This window comes from Pongo pygmaeus, chromosome 16 (assembly GCF_028885625.2).
Source record: "Pongo pygmaeus isolate AG05252 chromosome 16, NHGRI_mPonPyg2-v2.0_pri, whole genome shotgun sequence".
Classification (NCBI taxonomy): Eukaryota; Metazoa; Chordata; class Mammalia; order Primates; family Hominidae; genus Pongo; species Pongo pygmaeus.
In genome coordinates, this window is record NC_072389.2 from 53631402 (window position 1) to 53654538 (window position 23137).

At 41.1% G+C, this 23137-nt stretch overlaps 1 protein-coding gene across 2 annotated transcripts in view; it reads right to left on the reverse strand.

The window, feature by feature from the left end:
- Positions 1-269: 269 nt before the first annotated feature.
- FBN1 (fibrillin 1) overlaps positions 270-23137 on the reverse strand; it is a 235403-nt gene continuing 212535 nt past the window's right edge. For both annotated transcript variants that reach the window (XM_054450928.2, XM_063652619.1), the window contains 11 exons: positions 21569-21700; positions 19243-19368; positions 18464-18670; positions 16619-16744; positions 16246-16368; positions 12158-12274; positions 11764-11892; positions 10888-11007; positions 5737-5968; positions 2766-2940; positions 270-1576 (listed from right to left, as the gene is read on the reverse strand). In XM_054450928.2, coding sequence (XP_054306903.1) covers positions 1187-1576; positions 2766-2940; positions 5737-5968; positions 10888-11007; positions 11764-11892; positions 12158-12274; positions 16246-16368; positions 16619-16744; positions 18464-18670; positions 19243-19368; positions 21569-21700 — 1877 coding nt within the window. In that variant the 3' untranslated portion in view covers positions 270-1186. The remainder of the gene's footprint in view (positions 1577-2765; positions 2941-5736; positions 5969-10887; positions 11008-11763; positions 11893-12157; positions 12275-16245; positions 16369-16618; positions 16745-18463; positions 18671-19242; positions 19369-21568; positions 21701-23137) is intronic.

Below are 23137 nucleotides of genomic sequence, written 5' to 3' on the forward strand. Positions count from 1 at the left end.
CAAGATGAATTAGGTCATGTTTCAGAAATGACTCTACAATCTAAATTTCTCACAAGCAAGTCAGGTTAATGACACCAGACTCTGCTATCTTTAATGGATAAAACAAGGGATCGACTCATATGTTAAATTTTCTTCTAGTGGTTATACATTTGGTACTTTCATAAGCCATAACTAAGAGACCCAGGATAATTTAAATCCAGGAGACTTTATTTAGCCTCTGGAATGGCCCCTCCAACCCCAAATGCATGCAAGAACACAAAGCCAAGGGGTAAACTAAAAAAAAGAAGAGATTGTTTTATTGTGACATTGATGACATTGACCCCTTGTTGACAGGAATGACCGAGGGTAATCTTGGCATATTGCACATGCTGTGATGAAGGATGCACTGGTGATCCTCTGGCCACTGAGGCTGTTTCCTGGTCCTCCCAGACCTCTATGCACATGTGGGCCAGTCACAGAAATTTCATTACCACTTGGTGTATACATTTAACAAGTCTTTGGTCTTAATAAGCACCATTACAAACCCTCACATTAAGGGCATTATTATTCTAGTTTATAAATGTTTCAATGATAAAAAATAGCACGATTACAGTATACACACACTTAATTTACATGTAATGTATTATACTCATAACTGAGATAAGCTACTGAACTAACTTTGGTTGATTGAAATTAATGAAGTATTGGAACTGAATACTTGTAATTTGGTTTCTAAGTTGTGTAAATATTACAGTGCATTTATAAATCTAGTTTGAAAATTTACTAGCACCAAATAGGTACCATAAATGGCCAACCTAGTACTTGTATTTGGAGAAGCAAAGTTTACAAATTTGCAAAAAACAGAGTAGTCCATCAATTGAAAGCACATTCCTGTACGTTTGCTGGAAGGATGGCATGTCAGCATAAATGGCCAACCCCCAATGGAAATACACGTCCCAGTTTTCAAGAATCAACACATATGACAAGGTAGCTTAGCTACACACATGAGAAGCCTGAGAAAGTGGTTGTTTTGAACTAGGGTAGTCACCTGTACCTTGCTTTGGTAATACAAAGAATAGTGCTTATTTATACAAATTTACTTGGTGAAAGATTGTACCTATGATATGATGATTCTGATTGGGGGAAAATATAGTTCTACCTATCTATATTTGTTTTTCTTTTAATTATTTGGTCTCTGGATGGTGAATTAATGAAGCAAAACCTGGATTTTCATCTTCAGATTATCACCCAGTTCACCACTGAGGTAGTCTTTGTCATATTTGTCTTCTAGTTGGTTAAGTTCTTTCTTTTTATAAAGTGGAGTACTACTGATTTGTAATGAATAGGTTCCAGCCACTGGCTTCTTCTTTGTGAAGTGGAGGTAGCTGATCCCTTCCTTTTGGTTGATTTTAAAGAAGCCATCTTCATTTCCAGATTCGATCAAGTATCTGTTGTGATTCGTCAGAGTTGTAAGAGCTGGAAGGAGTTCTAGGATTCGAACCTTGTTACTGACGTGGGAAATATTGAAAGCAAAGATGGCTGTCTTCTCAACATCCCAACTTGCAAGACTCACATTGGCTTCTGTCTCAGACTGATCCTGGAAAGACACATGGCAATGTGTTAAATACAATGTACATATGCCACTTAGCTCTCATATTAAAGAAAAAATGACTCAAATTTCACACTAATACAATTTTCTGCCTTATGCTGCATATACAATATTGAAAGCATTTTGTTTAGACCACAAATGTACTAAATTGGCACATATTGGTAATATCTGAAAATATTAACTAATGTCAGGAAGAAAGGCAGGTTGAAATCATTTGTATCTGGAGGTCTCAAAGTGTACTCCCTTAACAAGCTGCATCAGCATCACCTGGGAATCTGTTAGAAATGCAAATTCTCGGCATCACCCAGAACTACTGAATCAGAAACCCTGGGGATGTCTCCCAACAATCAATTTTAACAAGACCTAGTAGGTGATTCAGATGCACGCTAAAGTTTGAGAACCACTGTTTTAATAGATTATGTTCTTTCCAAAGACTTATCTCATTTCTTAAACGACAGCAGATGGGTTGCAGCACCAATATGAAGAAGCAGACTATTTCAATTTGATTCACTGACACAAAACCATCTTCTCCTAAGGACACACCTATGAGCCTACTTCCTGACTGTGATGATCTGCTAATATTCAATGCTTTTCACCTGGCTTCTTGCTTGCCTCTCTGGGACCGCATGTGCTGGATTCTATGGGCCCAGAGCCAGAGGTCTGGGTGAGTATCTGTGCACTTCTGAGTTGACTGAAAGGCTGCAGCAGCCGTAGGCAAAGGAAACCAGGCTGCTTCAGCTCCACGTTATTTTTGTCTACAATCCAAGTTCCCTCACACTCCACATGGCTCTTTTCAGTAGAGGAGCCTCTAGCTTTCAGAACTTGGCGTCCCTATGTAGGGAGCACTATGTCACTTCGCTATTCTGCCCACTTGTTGTCCTGGATCTCAGACCTTATCCTTTCAGCAGACTTTGGGTGGGTATTTGACTTTTTTTTGGCGAGACAGAGGAAATGAGCAAGTATGTGAAAACCTTCAAATGGCCACTCCCGAAAAGCAGCAAGAAACTCCAGAAAGCCCCACAGCCTCTTGTAAAATACAGCCTAGAGCTCAGGGAATGTCTGGAGTTTCTCCCTGGGGAGCTTTTTCACACTTTGGAGCATCCTTGGAGGAAACCACAGGAATCTGGAAGGGCTTTCCACCATAGGAGACATCAGGAGAAACTAACTTCTGACCCACCTCGATATTGGAGGCATCAGTTTCGTTTGTGCTTCTCCGTTTCCTGCCCCGTTTGGGGTAGCCATTGATCTTACACTCGTAACAAGCCTCTGGGGAGAGTGAATTGTCATCCATTTCACCACTGACAGGTGGCTCTGGGTTTCCTCGGCCCATGCCCATTCCAGAAACACAGTGCCTGCAGCAGAAGGGGAGCACAGATGTTTTTCATTAGAATGGGAAGACAAGGTAGGTGGTACAAAACTTCTGGTGAAGCCTGCTCCTTGCAATTGTGAGATACAGCCCTTGCTTGTCCACTGGAGGATCAGCTAGTTCTGAGAACTACATTGAGGTCCTCTGTTTGGCCTCTAATTCCCAGTTCCCTAATGTATTGATTTCCTTCTACTGCCTATCAAGACCCTGTCTTGGATATTTATTTATCTCTTCATTCCCAAACCTAACATGGAAAGCATTTTGCAGTACTTATCCTGGGGAGGAGACACAGAGTGGAAACAAGAGAATAGTACATGAGGGAGGCCATGTAACTTGGGAGGCTAAATAAAAATGGCTTCTTTTTATGAAACAGGCTCCATGGGAGTGAGCAAGGTGTGAGACATCACTGTTGAATTTCTTGCATTCTCCCACTTCCATCATTACTTTTCCTCACTCAAGCTTTGGAGCAATTGCTCCTATTCCTTGACGTTTCACTTTTGCTTATGCTACTGAGGATAAGAAGAAAGCTCCAGTTGATAATGAAGGTTAATTTAATAATAAACTATGAAGATACATAGTATATAAAATGCATGTATCAGAACTTGCCCAACTGTGGGAAACTGTTTCAAGTCATTCAAAACCACTAGGGCCACTGGCTCTGACTCATGTGAAGACAGATAAACAAACCCATGCCCAAGAGAGAACTCGTTCAGCTGTTTTTCTTTGCCTTTCAGTTATCAAAGCCAAGTTACGGAGGGAGGCTCGAATGTTTCACAAGTACCTTGTTTTGTTATTCTGCTTACTATTTCAGAGGCCACTTGGAATGTGTATTTATCAAGCTCCTCTTTCCAAATGTGTTGAAACATTTGAATGGTCCTTAAAAGAATCTTTATTTGGGGGCAGAGTCCATTCTAGTGATTTGGAGAAGCCAAAACGGTTTTAAATGGGTAGATTTCTAACAATGGGTCATAATATAGACCAAAAATTATTTATCTGTTTTTGTGTAATAGCTGATCTGCTCTTTAGAACTCATTTTCCTATATACCCTTAGGATTCAAAATATGTTACCAATGAACAGAATATCTGTTGTATTTCAAAGCAGTTTATAGGTTCCTACTGTTTCCCCCAATCTTGCCAGAGTCCAATACACTTCCTTTCCTCTTTATCTTGCAACATGAAATATGTAGAAACAATACAATGGATGAAGTGATAAATGCTCATCCTGTGGGTGTGTGTGCATGCGTATACATTCACACAATGATTAAATTATTAGGAGGTAAACTGCAAATTTGCAGGCTTTGGTTCCTTTCTCAGAACCCCTTTCCAGTATTTTCATATCCCGGGAGCACCACTTATAAGAAGTGTGACTACAAAATCCCACTGGCCAAAAGCCAGTTTAGAGTGTCACAATTTTTGCTGGGAAAAAATGGTTCTGGCATTAAACTATAAAGAATGAGTCTACTGAGAGCCAGACACAAACATCTGGGAATTTGTGTCCGATTGCTGGCATTCTGTGTGCTTCCCACGAAACATTCTTCTACCTATCCAGATCCAAAATGAATCACTTGATGTTTGTATGTCAAGAAATCAAAGACTGCTACATTAATAATTTGGTATAAGTGTGGATGCGTGTGGGGGTGTGTGTGTACATGCATGTGGGGGAGTACATAATGTATACATATATTTAATGTCTATGTGTTCCTAATTAAAAAGTTAAAATGTGCACTTCCTCTCAGGAGAGCTAAAACTAGGTGGACACCCGAGTCTAGATTAATTCAGCAGGAAAAAAGATCCAAACTTTGAAAACGTAAGACTAAACGTTTTAAATCGCTGAGTAAAATAAAAATAGGCCTTCCCGGCCAGGTGCTGTGGCTCACGCCTGTAATCCCAGCACTTTGGGAGGTCGAGGCGGGCGGATCATGAGGTCCGGAGATCGAGACCATCCTGGCTAACACGGTGAAACCCCGTCTCTATTAAAAATACAAAAAAATTAGCCGGGCGTGGTGGCGGGCACCTGTAGTCCCAGCTACTCCAGAGGCTGAGGCAGGAGAATGGCGTGAACCCGGGAGGCAGAGCTTGCAGTGAGCCGAGATTGTGCCACTGCACTCCAGCCTGGGCGACAGAGCAACACTCCGTCTAAAAAAAAAAAAAGGCCTTCCCTGCCCCAACTCTCACACAGACACACCTGTAATTTGGTGAAGTGTTTTTTGTTGTTTTTTTTTTAACCAGGAAAATACAGTAAGTGTTTCAATTCTCATACCCAATGCACCTTTGGTAATATTTAATGTAAATTCAAGTCTGAAATGTAAAATATAACTTAAAACCCTAAATAATCTCCAACCCAAAGGGATGTCTTTGACTTATCCTAACAGGAGCTAGATACAAAGGCATTTTAAGTCCAGATAGAATCCTCCCTGCCTCAGGAGAAGAGTGGATCAGTCTGTGCAGGGTGAGCCCAGTTCTGTCATGGGTTGGCAGAGAGGTGTATTTACAGAGAGACGAATCACTTCCCAACAAGATGTGAACATCAAGAGAATGAGATAGAGGAGCCATATAGCGAGATATTTACAATGTAGTTTCATTACTTTGACGTTTCAAGAAATCCAGATGCTTCCTTTCAAATAAAATAACCTAAAACTTTTGCCAAGCTAACTGGAATTAATTTTAGGATTACAAAAAGCATGGTTCTCCTCTGCTAGGACAGGTAATTTTGAGTTCAGTATACTTAATTATATTACGAATGAAGGAATCTCCAACCATGACCAGGAAGAGCACTGCTTACCCTTGGCCTATGCGGAAGTAACCAGGTGGACAGCCACACAGGTAACCGCCCTCGGTATTGGAACAGCCATAGCTGCAGGGGGCCTGCGCAGAGCCACATTCATTGATGTCTTGGCATCCTCCACTGAACTGTTCATACTGGAAGCCGGCGGGACACATGCACTTGTAGCTCCCCAGGGTGTTGTGACAGGAGGCTCCTCCGCAGATGTGAGCGCTGAGGCATTCGTTTTCATCTGCAGGCAAAACAAGAAGTGGCATGTGTGGCAGCAGCCAGAGATTTCTATTGAGGACATTGGATCTGGCCACTTGCTGCCGGCCAGCTGGCCCTCAGCTAGGCTCTCAGGAAGGTAAGACAGGCAGAGGTGGCTGGGTGGGGAGAGCAACAGCAGAGAAAGATGCGGGCATGGATGTGGCTTCTTGCTATGTTGTGAGTAAACACGGAAGATGAAGTCAAATGCACCAGGCAGAGGGCATTAGAGGATGGCATTCTGAGGAGCAGCAGACTCCAGTTCTCATCAGAAGTCAACACTGGTATCTTCTGCTCCATGTAAACATCCGGTCATGAACCAACATGGTGCTGGTCCGTAGCTAAGATTTAGGGTTCAAGGTGGGAGGGAAGGAATCTTGCAGTTCTCTGCGTACTTGCTTCACAAATGCCCAGCGAGGAGACAAATATCTCAAAGGCAGAGACCAACCATTTTCCCGCAGGCTGCTTTCCCTGTCCGCCTATTTCAGGATGTGCCGACTTGGCAAGGGCTGATATCCTGCCCCAAGCGTCTGCCCCACGTGTCTGCCCCACTTGGACTTCCTTTTCAAAATTCTGCAAAAGCCCCCAGGTACTTGTTCTGGGAGATGAATAATGCCTTCTGGTATGTCTGCTCCCATCACCGAATCGGCCCCCTCCTTATTCAAACCAGCCTCCTGCCCAGAGTGTCTGAGCCCTGTCTAAAACTAAGTGTGGCTGGAAGAGATTTGGTGCAGACTTCACAAGCAGTAATTGGGGAAAACCCACAAGAGAGACAGAAGCTGCAGGGCTGGCTACCCACAGGGACCTGCCAAGTCTGATGCTAAGAAGCAGGAAAAAGAAATCTTACTTTTAAAAAATCAGCTAGAAGGGGGAAAACCATGAGTTTCTCATTATTTCTGATTTATAATTTTTGGAAGTCTCTAATATATTTTTGTAGACCTGCCTTTGCAGGGCAGGTTGGAAAGCTGCTGGTAAGACATTTCTTAACTGCCATAGCCCATTTTCAGGCATACATTCATTTGAATGTAGATAGATTGGCCTTCTCTTCACTTAGTGAATACCCACTTCCTATGGAAGAGAGCAAGGGGAAGGGAATGAATGTTTATTAGATACCTATTTTATGATAGATAGGATACAGGTATGGCCCATTCATTTCCCTAGCTTTCCTAACAATCCTGAGAAAGAGGTATTATATTCTCTGTTTCACAGCTGAAGAAAGTGAGGCTCAGAAACCTCTCCAAGATCTCACAGCCCGCAGCAGCGGGGCAGAAATTCACAGCCAGGTCTGTTGGACTGCAAAGGCCATCCATGTGCTTTCCTTTATACCACAGTGCCTCTCAAGAGACGCTCCACATTTAAGCTGGTGCTTCCTTTCTCCTGTAATTAGTTTACCTTCTTTGCTAAGGCAGATTCATTTATAAAGAAAAAAAAATGTTTCTCAAAAAATCTATTTTTTCTTTTTTTTTAAATTAGAAAACAGGTGGATAAAAGTGGTGGGGAAGGATGCTCACTTGTATATACTTAGTATATATTCACATTTCCTACCTGCCTGCCTGCCTGCCTTCCCTCCTTCCATGTCTCCTTCCCTCCTACCTTCTTTCCTTCTCTCCTTCCCTTCTTTCTTCCTTCCTTCCTTCCCTCCCTCCTCCCCTCCCTTCCCTCCTTTCCTTCCTTCCTTCCTTCCTTCCTTCCTTTCCTTCCTTCTCTCCTCCCCTCCTTCCTTCTCTCTTTCCCTCCTTCCCTTCAGCTACAGGTCTTTGACCTTAACTGCCTGTCTGAAAATCTTTTGTATCCAAAGACCTTCAAGTCTTCACCCAAGGTCACTTAGGCTCCAGGCCTCTTAAAATAGAAATAATAATTTTCTCTTTCTCATTCTTCCCTTTCTCTTTCTGTGCTCAACACATTATCTGTGTTCTTTCTCCTTATTTTAAACTGAGGACGAAGTGCGCAATAGAGAGCAACAGAAACCATTGGCACCAAGCTCCATGTTAAACAAAGAATGAAGAACCAAACATATTTACTTCATTGGAGAGAACACCCCTGGGCTGATGTCTTCTTGCTCCTCCACGTCCATCCTCCACCCTCTCCACTTGCTCTTGGCCCCAGGTGGCTGATCTATGGAGCATGCGCAAGCTCTGCTCCCCTGTCCCCCACTTTTGGCTCGCCTCAGCCATCTGTTTCTTGCTGGGACCCTGACTAATAAAACCTGCAAGGTGTGGGTATATGAGGGGGAAGACTTGTCATTCTATAGCTTAGATTTATTTCGTGTTTTTTCCTCCAAAGAGCAGAAGTAGGACCAATGGTGAGAAATCAGAGGGAGGAGAAATGATTTTTTTTATACCAAAAAAAGACATTTCTAAGTATTAAAAGCTGTCTATACATAGATTGGGCTATCTTGGGAGAAAGTGGGCGCCCTTCAAGGTGGTATTTAAGCCAAACTGGGATAAGCAAGGAAGTTGGAGAAGGATTTATATATTAGGAAAGAGGGAAGGCTAGATCTCTAAGGTTCTTTTTAACTTTGAGCATCTATCTGTGTTACTACAACTATCAAGAGTTCTCCCCCTCTCCTTTCACATTCTTTGAAATTTTATTTTACATTTTCTCCCCTCCCTGAGAATTTAATAAAGCTTAAATTAAACTTGCTTATCTAGGTTGGAGAGGTATGATGGAGTAGAGCACAGATTAAAATAAGAAATTGGCAAATATTCAGTGTTTACAGTTTGAAAACAGCATGTTTGTGCACTCGCCCTTTTTATCAATATACAAACACCACGATTTGGTTAACATGTTTTGCACTCTTCCTGACCTTTTTCATCCTCTGCACTCTGGAGCAAATGACTCCACAAGGAATTTCTTTACACTCCAAAATATTTGTTTTATTCTTCCAGTTGGTACTTAGATTGGTGAGGGTTTTGTTTGTTTTATAAAAAGAGACAATTCGAGTTTTATCAAAATAGCATTAAAGTCTGAAAACTACTCCTTAAAAGTGGATTGAAACCCACCACTCTGTCCTCTAAAATCAAAGGTTTCAGCATCCAGCTTGCACTGTTCATGTTAGCTGTGGCCTTAAGGGAGTACCGACAGGAAAATTCACAAATGCAGGATGGGCTTTCTTTTACTCATTTCCTCTAGGGGAAAATGGCTCAACTCTATCTATCTGCAAGCTGAATTTTTGAAATTTCCTTCTAGAAAGCAATGAAATCAGTGGCCCTCTTACCCCAAAGAGTGAACTTCCAGCCACCTGGGAGTGAGGATCCAGGGAGGGCTGGTCTAAGAGATCTGCTCTGTTTCTTGCGGTTCTGGGGAAGCTATTTTAGCCCAAGGCAATGCTCATTCTAGGTAACTCTAATTCTCAAGATTTATGAGAGCAATTTGGCATTTGGAGGCATTAAGAACCCCAAACTTCTTCTGACTTCTAAATCAACTTATTTTTTTAGAGTGCCCAGCCAGGAGATGATCTTCACGAGACCAGAGCAGAATCTCCAGGACGCTAGTGCGTGGCCTGGTCGCCTCTACTATCCTCAGACTGATGGTAGGAGGAGGAGGATAAGGTACAGGAGCGATATACCTTTCCTCTCTTAATGTTTTTTTCACTTAGCTCTAGTGTTATTACAAGGACCTAAATAATGAGAACAGACAGGCTCATAAACTGGGTGTTGAATCAACAAAGTTCACTCTGGAAGTTCTGTGAACAATGTCAGAAACTGGTGATTAAAATCAAAGATCTCCCTGAGCTGCTAATGAACAAAGACATTTTTATTAAAACCAGATAGCTAGCCAGAGACTCACGCAGTCGAAACTCCTATAGCACAGGGGTCACTTCAGTCAACCCTACATGCCACTGCAAAACTGTCTTGTGTAGAATCAAACTAGATGACAGAGATGATTTTGATAAATGAAAACACGCCACATATGCCTTCATCTGCATGAAAGTGAACCACTGCAATGCAGAGCCTGCACCCAGGAAGCAGTAATTCTTTGAGTTTTTGCTAAGGAGGGCTCTGTACAGAATAATGTAGCAACTAGAACAGGTTACCAAAGCACCAAGCTTGCAGTGGCACTCCACAGACGCTTGCTGAATGAACATAAACAAGTGAATGTGACACTTGAAAGGCAGTTCTACATCAGAAAGTTAAGGTTGTGGGTTCTAGTTCCAAGCATGTCACAAAAGAACTGGGCAAGGAAATATTACCTTCCCTTTCTGGACTTCTAGGTCCTTATCTGTAAAACAAAGTGCCTGAGCTAAGTGGCTTCTGGTATCCCTCCAAACTCACAATGTTTTGATTCTCTGATGTGCATTAAGAGTTATTTTCCCATGACATCGTAGAATCAAAGATGACATCATTTCAATTTAATGAGAGAGTCAGTAGATCTCCCTTAATTATCAAAAGAATTTAGCAATCTTGAAAAAAAACAAAAACAAAACAAAACAAAAACACACAAAAAACACAACCTTGCTGTGTTTCCTGCTTGCGCTCCGTCTCAAAATGTGTAGAGCTGAACAGAACTACTTTGGCATCTTCAAGCCAAAAGCCACTCAAAATAGCCTTTGGCTGGCTGATATTTTTCAGTCATAAGTAAGATTTTTTGACCCCTGATGTGAACATAACTCAAGTGTGGGCTGATGACTAGCAGTGCAGCGGGAGGGTGGAGGATATTGTGCTTCAAGAAATTCTGGGGGCATTTCATTTCAGATGCTCTCAAAGCACCCTCAATTACAATTTTTTTTCTTAGTTTGCTGTTTTGCAAAGACTGTTACTTCCCTCGGGTTTCAACCAGGTTAGGGCAATTTTAAATGAGTATTTGTTGCTTCAATAACACATTTACAGCTTCAGAAAGAAAGCAGTGTTTTGCTTCATAGGAGCTGATAGCCACGCATCTTGAGAGTAAGGAAAAGTTACTTGCCAACACACTGGTTCCACTGGTAGTGCTGGAGGTATCCCTGGGGGCAGCTGCACCTGTAGCCCCCAATGATGTTCTGGCAGCCGTGCTGGCAGCGGTGGTTACCCTCACACTCGTCCACGTCTGAAAAAGAGGCAGAGCCACCATGAGGCCAACTCAACATCTCTCTCTGAAGCCACATGGATTCTCATAAGAAATCTGGCCCCTACACATCCTACACATTATTCTACCACCAAAAACTTCAAGAATATCTCTTCTGGAACTGCTGCTAAGTCCAAGGGGAAAATCATTCAGAGAGCCCTGGCAAAGTCTACAAATAAAAATGATCAGGAAATTAGTGCAAAGCCCAAAGCACTCTCTGGGACAGCTCTGTAAATTGTAAGTTATTTGTGTTTGCTCTTTTTTTTTTTTTTTTTTTTTTTGGTGCCACAATTAGAAACCAAAAGGTGTCAAAGCCACAATCAACTTCTAAAAATATCATTTAAACTTCTAATTAAATATCATCAGAAGAGCTATTCCTCATATGTTTAGTCCACATGGGGGAAATCCCTTTATGGCTCTGGACCCAGTGACCAGAAAATTAATGAATCAAAGTCAAGTGTATTTTTCTTGACTGAGTTATTCCCTATTAGGTTAAATTAAAAACTTAGCAGAAAAAGTCTTGATATACTTAGGAAAGGCATGTATGTTAGACACAATCAAGCATGAAACAAAACATGACTCTCTAAGATACAGGACCTGTGCACAATATTTTAGCTGAGTGCCCCCCTGGGCTCAGATCTGCTATCTCATAGAGGCTGATGATGAAGGTGCCGATAGCCACACAGGCCACCTCCACAAGGATTCACCAGCTGGATGGCAGCTGAAGTCTCCACCCACCTTCACAGCTGGAGCCAGTCTGATCAAGTGAGAATCCCCGCTGGCATTCACAGGTGAAGCTTCCGGGAGTGTTCTGGCAAATGCCTTTAGACCCGCACAGATTGATGTCAGTGGTGCATTCATTGTTATCTATGAGAAGCAGTGGGGGCAAAGAGGGGTTAAAATTCCCCAAAGCTCTCTTTGTATCGTTTAAAAGAAAGTTAGAAGGATGACTCGGAAAAGGCCAAATAAGGCCAACAACTCTTCACATACACATACAGATGTGCTCACACATACACGCACCCATATATTTCTTTGAGCTTTTATTTTCTTATCCCAACAGCAGAGGAAATAGAAAATAATCCCTTAAAAGAATCGCTACATTCCATGTAGGATTTTTTCCTCTCCTACTCACCAATGCAGGCCGTATGGTGTTGGGTAAATCCGGGAGGACATTTGCATGTGAAGCCGCCAATGGTGTTAACACAAAGGAACTGGCAGTTGTGTTGCTTGGTTGCACACTCATCAAGATCTACAAGAAAATGCAAGATAGGCATTTGAGTCAAGCCAACAAAACAGGATCAGGGAAGCCGCCCCTATGAAGCAGCTCCACGTTTGATTTGGAAGTCTCAAATGACCCTGACTAGAAAGAAGCCACAGCAAAAGGCAAGGAGAGACACAGGGGGTAAAGATCTGAAAGATAAAACAAGGCGTCAATTTAGACCCTCCTCCCCTCAAAAAAATATCAAGAGATCTTTAGGGGATCCAAGAAAACACAATTCTAATTGAAGAAATGCAGGAATTCCTCAACAAAGGAATTTCAAATGAATCATGACATTTTAAACAAATTTTTAAATGAAATGAAAGATGAATGATTCTGCAAATTTTCCAGAGCACTGAAAAGATCTATTTAAGTTAAAACATAAAGAGAAATGTTGAAGCTGGAAATGAATTTGCTGGCTTAGTTCTCTTCTATTTGCTGTTTTTAATCTACTCAAATGAAGTTGTCAAAAACAAAATCTGTATATGTGCCACATTTTCTTAATCCAGTCTATCATTGTTGGACATTTCGGTTGGTTCCAAGTCTTTGCTATTGTGAATAATGCCGCAATAAACATATGTGTGCATGTGTCTTTATAGCAGCATGATTTATAGTCCTTTGGGTATATACCCAGTAATGGGATGGCTGGGTCAAATGGAATTTCTAGTTCTAGATCCCTGAGGAATCGCCACACTGACTTCCACAAGGGTTGAACTAGTTTACAGTCCCACCAACAGTGTAAAAGTGTTCCTATTTCTCCACATCCTCTCCAGCACCTGTTGTTTCCTGACTTTTTAATGATGGCCATTCTAACTGGTGTGAGATGGTATCTCATTGTGGTTTTGATTTGCATTTCTCTCAAACACCGCATATCCTCACTCATAGGTGGGAATTGAACAATGAGAACACATGGACACAGGAAGGGGAACATGACACTTCGGGGACTGTTGTGGGGTGGGGGGAGGGGGGAGGGATAGCACTGGGAGATATACCTAATGCTAGATGACGAGTTAGTGGGTGCAGCGCACCAGCATGGCACATGTATACATATGTAACTAACCTGCAAGTTGCGCACATGTACCCTAAAACCTAAAGTATAATAATAATAAATAAATAAATTTAAAAAAAAATATGATTTCTTTAGTTGGGATTCTTCTTAGGATAAAACAAAATTGAGCAATCAGGAAGGAAACAAAGCAAAGGAAAAATTCATTTTAATAGCTAAAGGCACTTTAATAAAACTTCCTCCAGGCTGAGCGTGGTGGGTCATGCCTGTATTCCCAGCACTTTGGGAGGCCAAGGCAGGCTGATCACTTTGAGCTCAGGAGTTTGAGACCAGCCTGGGCAACACGGCAAAACCTGTCTCTAATGAAAATACAAAAATTAGCTGTGTGTGGTGGTGCGTGCATGTAATCCCAGCTACCTGGGAGGCAGAGGTTGCAGTGAGCTGAGATAGCACCACTGCACTCCAGCCTGGGCAACAGAGTGAAACTTCATCACAAAACAAAAACAAAAACAAAAACAAAAAACAAAAAACAAAAAAACAAAAATCCAAAACTGACAACTGCCTCCAGTGTTTATCCAACATTGTTTCCCACATCTCAATAAAACCCTCTGCTTTGACCAGGCCTCTTTCCTCAACGCCTCAACTTCTAGTTGCATTCTCAACTCCAATGTTATTTCAAAATATCAAGAAATGAAATGTTGTGTTCTAGCTTCTAGTTAAATTTTAATGATAATTTTAAAATTGCTGCATATTCAGGAAAAAACATTAGTGACTTTATTCTGTCACAAATTCAACCACTATGCCCCCACCATCTGCACAACTGCGTTGGAGCTGCAGATCAGTGCTAGCTTTTACAGTGACTGCTTCCACTCCACAGGGCCAGTTCCCGGCTAGAGTAACATCTGGAGTGGACCTACACTGAGAGACCCTCCCGAGACCTGTCCTAGTTCCCGGCTTCTCTTATAATGCAGCCTGTCCTGTGCTCTTTCCACTGCTGAGAGCTTGACTGATAGGCACTCTCTGCTCAGCTTTCTCAGAGCCTGTGGATTGGTTTCCCGTCTATGGCCCAAAGAGCTTGGCTGGAGCATCATGACACATTTGCTGAAGCTCACCTGCAACAGGTGAGGAAGATGACTCAGTGATTTCTCCTAACACCATTTCATGAGTACAACACATGAAGAACAGCAGCACTCGCTGCTCTTGCCTCCAAGAATGCCCTTCCTCCTCTTCTCCCCTCTAATCCGCATTCTACCCATCTCTCACCGGGGATGTGCTGCTCCCACAGCCACCCTTCTGGCCTCTTCCTTTTCAGTGTCTGTGGTGCAACTATCTGCACTATTCATTTGATATTTAGTTATATATAACAAGTAAGTGGAAGAATTTGAACCTTATGAGAAAAAAACAGGAAAAGGGACAAGTTGTGAGTGGATATGTAAAAATTACAGTTGCTCTTTGCACTCCTAAAGCCATAAAGAGAACTTTATTGATGCATTTTCAGTTTTCATCTTTTAATTGCTGGAAACTTTTGAGAATTTTCTGCCCCCAGAGGTTAGAAAAAATGCTATAAATTTGTTTTGCTTGTTACAGATAATATATACAATGAGAGATATTTTCCCCTTGAATTTGGTTCTTCATTTATATGAATAAATTTATGGCTCTGAGTTATAGCTTCACATTGCCTAGAACTCACAGTGACCCCAGATGTAAAATAAGTTCCACATTTGAGAAGAACAAAGCTATGAGTGACTGTTCATTTAAGATGGTTAGAATGTGTAAGTAGGTCTCTCAACTTCCTCTCCCCAAACTACAGGATTATACAGGCTTTGTGCTGCACAGGAAGGCCTCAGGCAGTTGCCCATGATGTCATCCACTATTACATGCCTCTTAACTCTCCCTTTCAGCAGACACAGGAAAGAGGTCAAGAGCCCAACTTCTCGCTGCTCTCCACTTCTCTCCTCTCGTCTCCTCTCCACTTCTCTCCTCTCGTCTCCTCCAATCTGGATCCTCCGTGGGGATGTGCTGGTCCCACCCTCTACCCTTCTAGCCTCTTCTCAGTTTCAGTGGTACACACAGCTGCATCATTCATTTGGTATTTAGTTATATATACCAAGTAAGTGGAAGAACTTAAGCTTTATGAGATAAAATAGGAAAAAAGACTCCACTCTACCCTTTACCTTACTTTTGTATGTTTCTATAAATTTCCTTCAAAGTTTCATGGCATGACATGATATCTCTTTCTCTACCTTTTCTTCTCCAAATCTCTAATTTCCCAAATTATTGTTAAGTATGACTCACTAGTGCTATTCACTAAATATAATGTTCTTATTGTGGAGGAAGATGTTTACAGGAGTAAATTTACACCAAAAAATTTTGCAAAGGATAACTTCTGGTTGAGAAGGGATTTCTGCCCAGAGCTTTGCTGGTTCCTAATTCTGTGTGACATTTATGTCTCAGGCAGGCTCCTACAGGGCAGAAATGGACTTTTTCTGCAGAACAAAAATCTGGAAACAGCATCTAATTCATTAGGCACAATGTCCTCTATGATCATGACACTGATTATTCCAAGGCACGACCTTCCTGGAAACCTGAACTATATAGCTATAAAGAATAAATACTAAAAATAGAAAGCAGAGAGGAGGTCACCAATGAAGAATCTGCCCCACCAGAGCCATTGAGAACTGGCCCTGCTGTCTCTGAGACCGTCATGGATGGCCACCATGGATGCCCAGGGGGCATGCAGCGAGGACAGCTGCTCCCACTGGTCCTCCACAATCTCCCTGGCTTTAGCCTCCCTCCCTCCAGCACAGGAGGTAGGTCCCATGGAGGCATTAACACCAGGGAAGCACCTCCTGCCTGTAGAGCAGGTCTTTCGGCTTGCCTGTGGAGTTCTTACAGGCAAAGGAATGCAGCCATGTGTCAGAAGCTAGGTGAGGGGCAATGGTCAATTCTACTTTACCTTTGCAGCTCCTTCCATCCTCTTGCAGAATGTAGCCTTTCGGGCATGAACACTGGTAACTCCCTTCTGTGTTTTTGCAGATAAAATTGCAGGGTTTGGGAGCCTGGTTGCACTCGTTCAGATCTATGATCAAAGAAATACAGTGTGACTGTGCATCTGAAAATGATGTCTACATGCTCAATTTCCACAGGGTCTAACGACGAATTTTAGTTTTGGGGAAAGAAAAAGTAAACTCTGTGTAGACTTTGATGATTGTCCTGTGCTTTCCTATGAAACTGCACAGCCTTTTTAGATTTTTAGCTTTGGGTTGTTTTTTTTTTTCCATAATCTAAAATTTCCACTTGAGGATAAGCCATCAGAAATAGACACTTACCTACACAGGAAGTCCCAGTTATATCTGGAGTGTACCCAGTTTTACAAATGCAATGATATGATCCTCTGTCATTGACACATTCCCCATTTCGGCAAACATCATGAATAACCTTGCATTCATCGATATCTGTAATTTAACAAATATAAATTAAGATAAGAAATATATCATAAAATTGACAACATTAATATGTAGGGGGTCACTTCAGTGTAAATACTAATAAATTGTGTTACTATATTTTGGGCCTAAGAAATTAAACCAGTAAGATGATAGCATAAATTTAATGTGTAACAGTAGCTATATCAAAAGGCAAACAAATAACTTCATTAGACTATAATTGATAAAATAATTCAGCCACAGAAAAACTTTAAAAACAACTGGTCTTCTAAATGTATATTTTTCTCTTCTGGGTCCATAGAACAGCTACCCCATCTAGACATATTTGGCTTTTTGTGTCATCTCATGCCATTAAGCTTGCCTCCTGCTGACATCTCATAAATGAATCACAGAAGCAGATCCTTTTGACGAGGAAACCCCATTTCCCCCCCAGTTTTGCATGCTCAAAATAAGCAGTAAGGTTTGTTTTTCTTCTTTGTTTTTTTTACACATTATTTTTGTTGTGTTTGTGGTTAATCCTGAAAAAGTTCAAATTACATAAGATTGGGGAAATGAGATGAACTTCTGTCCTCTGGTGATGGGGGAAACTCACCAGGGCTCTGAGGTGGATGACAGTGCTGGGTTTTTGCAGCCTGCTAAGGAAGGGAGACCCCCTTACTCATGGCTGTACCACAGAGAGAAAGACTGGGTCAATATGCACCGTTGAGCATTAAAACCACTGTCTTCTACATCTTGACCCATTTTACCTCCTTACTGCTTGGCGAAGTGCCAATACAAGCACTTTCTACATGGGTTCTCAGCCCTTGACTGCCAAATAACCATTTTATACCAACAGCTGGGTGCATCTGACCTTTACAAGTCTACTCTGAAGTGCAATTTAGCACACTCTTATTGGTCTCCAGAAATGAGTTTTTTCGACCATCTTATTGCTACATCCTCCAAAGAATCATAAATTGCTTTTGGTTGCTCCACCTTACCTTTCTAGGTCTTTTTTTTCTTTTTTTTTTAAATCACATCCAGTTCCATTATTCTGCCTTCAGCCACATCTTTCCAATACAAACACAAATCCTTCTTAACCTCCTTCTTCCCCTTTCACTTCTAATTCCCTCCCAAGAAGCTCAAAAAAGCTCTCACCTTTTCTCAGTCCTTTTATGAACTAAAAACCAATTGTAGTTACAGTTGATAAACACAGGAATTATATTAGTGACAGGCCTAGATATCTCTAGAGTTGCCTTAGACAGTCTGACACTTCCTCATCCTGCTCTAGTTAAGGAGCTTGTGCTTTTCCAGATGCAATTGTGTTTAATTGCCAGGATATCAGCATGATTTATACTTTTATGCAATACAGTTTGGCCAGTTTTAGGAGTTCCACATCTTGGTGGACTGGTTTGCGCATTTAATAATCATTTATTTCAAAGTTTATCTAAAAAATTTAAAAATTATATTCTGAGTAGCCAATTGACTTATAGTAAACTTCTGTTTAAAAAGTTGAAGACTTGCTGGAACGCAGAGGCAGGGTCCTAAGCACACACAGCTTAATCAAGTGGACCAAGGCCACTTTGGCAGCATGACCTCAAATGTCTAAAACTCCATAATGAAGAATTTTTGTTGGCCTCAGCTGTGCAATTCAACCTAGGCACATATTGCAGACTCCATATTTTCATCTGTTTTTCACACAAAAAACAAATAAATAGATTCCCTGCAAGTATTTTTGGACTATAAATGAAGTACCTGCTCCATTGGTCATGAATCCTCGGCCATGGGGACAGAGTTTCTTGAAAGCCACAGTCCCCTGGAAAGGGCAGATCTCACAGTGGGGACCCCAGCCTCTCCCTCCATCACAGCAGCATTCAGATTTGGTGACAGGGTTCCTGTTGCTGGAGCCGATCTGACACATGTTTTGTAGCACCTCTGTGAAGCAGTACCCTTCCCGATTGTCTGGAAGGGACATTGTATGGCAAAGGGGATGTCAGGAAATTTTAAGAGCAAACAAAATATTAAAAATTTGGTCAGATATAAAAACCAAAAAAGGATGTAACACTTTACCCTGGGTGAGAAGAAGCAAGAGGGGAAAGCTGGAGACAGCAGTAAAAGAGAAAGGATGACGTCTGAGGGAAACAAATAAGACATTCAGTAAGTAGGCAGAAAGACATTGGCCTAGACAAGCTTATAACTCTCTCTGCTCCCAGAAATACAGGGGAATAGCCATGCTTACAGAGAGAGGGGCAGAGAAACATATGGAAGTGGATCCTGATCACCAAGGGCTTCAAAGGCAGCCAAGAAATTCCAAACAAGTGATTCAGGATCCAATTAGCAAAGGAAGAACTTAGCTGCAGGGTGGTGCTAAGCCCAATGGACAATCACAGTCACTACGGCATCTCCAAAATATGAACATTTTTTATCCTTCCTCAGATTTTGACATTTTCTTGTATTTCAAATAAGAAGTGTGGGTTTCTGGCATCCCAGTGTGGAGGCTGAGGTTAGGAAAGTGCGCTGCCGACTGTACTCACCGAGGCACTCATCCTGGTTGGGGCTGGCGGTGAACCCATCATTACACTCACAGGTGTAGCTCCCACGGGTGTTGAGGCAGCGCCCATTCTCACAGATCCCTGGCTTCGTCTGACATTCATTCTCATCTGTTTGATTTTATTGAAGGACCAAAAACAAGAAGAGTCATCTGACCATTTTATAGAGGATGGAGTTCCTTCCTTCGTTCCTTCCTCCCTCCCTCCTTCCCTCCCTTTGTTCCTTTCTTCTTTCCTTCCTCCCTTCCCTCCCTCTCAGCTTCCTTCCCTCTCTCTCATCTTCCCTCCTTAACTTAGCTTTTGAATCACTAATCTGTTCACATGGCTCAAAATTTAAAAGGTATAAAAGGGACTTCACTCATTCTTAACTGTTTGGTTTCATTGAAGGACTGAAAACAGAAAGAGCCATCTGAATCTTTTATAGAAGAATAGATTTTCTTCCTTCTTTCCTATATAGTTTGTAAATAGCTTATCTCTTCACATGGTTCAAAATTAAAAAGGTACAAAAGGAGATTCAGCAAAAGTACCCCCTTCATTCCCTATTTCCCAGACACCAAACTCCCCTCCTGAAAAGCAACCAGTTCTGGGGCCAGTTTCTAATGTATCCTTCCAGAGCTGGATTATGCACATAAAAGCAAATACATACATAATATATGTATGTGTGTGTGCACTTCTGATCTTTTAAAAGCATAACTGATAGCATTTTATATACTTAAACACAGATGGTAGCATTTTTTGCACACTTACATTTTTCACTTAGTAAAATTTAAATCTTTTCATATTAGGACATAAAAAGGACTCTCAAAGGGCTATTTCAAGTGAAGGAGGGAAAAATGTGAATATCAGCATATGAAAGAAATATTTTAATACATATTAGAATAATATCTATAATGGTCAATATTGATCTGGGGGAGTTTGTCTAGATTAATCTTCAGATTAACCTAGATTATATCTCCAATATAGGTTGCATTTATTGTAACATTTCAACAATATTATTAAGAAATCATAAACTACAATTCATTTTCCCAGGATTAAAAAAACATTAAAATATCTACAGATTCTTAGAATTATCTGATGATTATTTAGAAAGATCAAAAATAATTTGCTGAGGTGCTTCCCTTCCTTTGAGAATAGTTCAGGGTCCCTTAGATGGAGCTCTCACTAGGAAAGAGAGAAAGTTGGAAGGTGACATCCAGAACAGTGTTAAAACAGGTTCAAAACCCCAATGCAACGCCCCAGCCACCCCCAGACCAATTCAATCAGAATATCTGAGGTTGGACTTGAGCTCCCCAAATGATTCCAAAGTGCAGCTGAGGTTGAGAATTACTGATCCAGGAGGATCCAGTGTGTGACAATTAATCTACAGATTTTCTTTTTCTGTGCTTTTAGAGTCTGTTCTTTAATTACTGCTTCAATCTGTATTGTACAGAGTAAAAGGGCAATGGGATTCTTAATCTTCTTGAATGACAACATAAAATATATCTTTATAACACCATTTATTGTTAAAAAGAAAGAGAATGCATGTGAGAAGGTTTTAATAATTTTCTCCTGTAATTATTATCTAAGCAGAGGTCAGGAAACTTTTTGTTAGGGTCAAATAGGAAATATTTTAGGCTTTGTGGGTCATATGGTCTCAGTTGCAACCACTTGGCTCTGCCATTGTGGCATGAAAGTAGCCATGGACAATATGCAAATGAATGGTTATACCTATGTTTAATAAAACCTTATTTATAAAAACACACAGCGGGCTGGCAGGGTGGAATTGGCCTGTAGGCAGTTTGCCAACTCCTGGTCTAAAGCTGAAGTTCTCAATGTTGGATCCATATTAGAATCAGCTGAGGAGCCTTAAAAATATATCAGTGCCTGGATGCTACTCTAGACAAGACCAGATTTTCTGGAGGTAGATCCCAATAGTTTTGAGATATTCCTGATTCAGAGGTACCTGGCATTTGTAGCAAAGCTAAGTCAATAGGGAGGCATTCCAATGTGATGGGGAGAATTGACCCCCAAATCAACAAAAGAGTATGGAAAGTAAAGGAGGAGAATAGAGAAAAGGCATGCTGTTCAAATCCTGGCAGCAAATAGGTCAAGAAAGTAGACAAAGGCCAGCTCAGAGGGACAATGACAGTGCTCTTGGAATTCACAAATGATCACGAGGCAAGGGAACCACCATGGAGAGTCCTGACATGAGGTAAGAGAACAAAATGGGTCTCGCCAAGAACACAGTGTCACAAGAAGTCAGAGCCCAGGTTCCTTCTGTCCACTGTCACTTCTGACGCACTCAAAGCTCCTTCCACAGGGATCCTCTTACCTACACAGCCTTCTCCGTCAGGTCTCCGCTGATACCCAGGTCCACAGATGCACATGTATGTGCCAATGAGGTTCTTGCATTCCATTTGTTTTTCAGTACAGTCATGTTTTCCCTCTTCACACTCATCCTCATCTGTAAAAAATGTACAATCACAAATTTGTCAAAGAAAATGCATATATCTGCCTTAATTACCTGACTTTTAAACATAAAATGTTAGTAAGTAACCAATTTTCATCTATGTTATTTCACTATTGGCTGTATTTCCTTCTGCTCTGTTGAGTATGATCTCTAAAGAATGGAAAGGAATCTTCTAACCACCTTTGAACTTGAAGAAATTGCTCCCTAATCAACTGATGACCTCTTCAAGAAGCATGATTCTCATCATGCCTTTTCTCTCTTCTCCTTCCCTTATTTTTTATTTATTTTTATTTTTATTTATTTATGTTTTTGAAAGAGTCTCTCTCTGCTGCCCAGGCTGGAGTGCAGTGGCCCGATCTCAGCTCACTTCAACCTCTGCCTCCTGGGTTCAAGTGATTCTCATACCTCAGTCTCCCAAGTATCTGGGATTACAGGCATGCACCACCAGGCCTGGCTAATTTTTTTTGTATTTTTAGTAGAGATGGGGTTTCACCATGTTGTCCAGGCTGGTCTCAAACTCCTGGCCTCAAGTGATCCACCCACCTCGGCCTCCCAAAGTGCTGGGATTACAGGCATGAACCATCGTGCCTGGCTGTCCCTTTATATTTTATACTCCTTTGTTGAAGCATGATTTCTAATTCTTGTTGACTAATTGAACTAAAAGGGCCTCATGTAATTATAATATAATGGATATATCTTAATATAACAGTAATTATAACAGCATTATAATCACAATATATGATAAGGCAATAATTATAATAGTACTACAATCATAATGGATTATAACAGTAACAAATCAAAGCTTACATTATGCAATAATTATAATAATAACAATATATTATAATATGATATTATTATTTTTTTGAGATGGAGTCTCACTCCGTCATCCAGTCTGGAGTGCAGTGGCACGATCTCAGCTCACTGCAACCTCCACCTCCGGGGTTCAAGCAATTCTTCTGCCTCAGCCTCCCGAGTAGGTGAGATTACAAGAATGCGCCATCACACCAGCTAATTTTTGTATTTTTAGTAGAGACGGGGTTTCACTATGTTGGCCAGGCTGGTCTCAAACTCCTGACCTCAGGTGATCCACCCACCTCAGCCTCCCAAAGTGCTGGGATTACAGGCGTGAGCCACCGCGCCTGGCCAATATGACATTATTTTTATATGATAATATTAATAATCAGGATACAATAGTAGAATGACTATTTTATATACTATATATACATATATGGTTTTTATATATATATGGTTTTATATATATATGGTTTTATATATATATGGTTTTTATACTTTAATGAAAAGCCAAACATCTAAAAATATCTTATTCTACTGGCTGTTCCCTCCTTCATTTCCTTTTCTGGACTTGGTTGGGCCTTCCTCAGTCTTTACTTTCTGTCCTATTGTACTTCTTTCTTTTTCTATCTTTCCCTT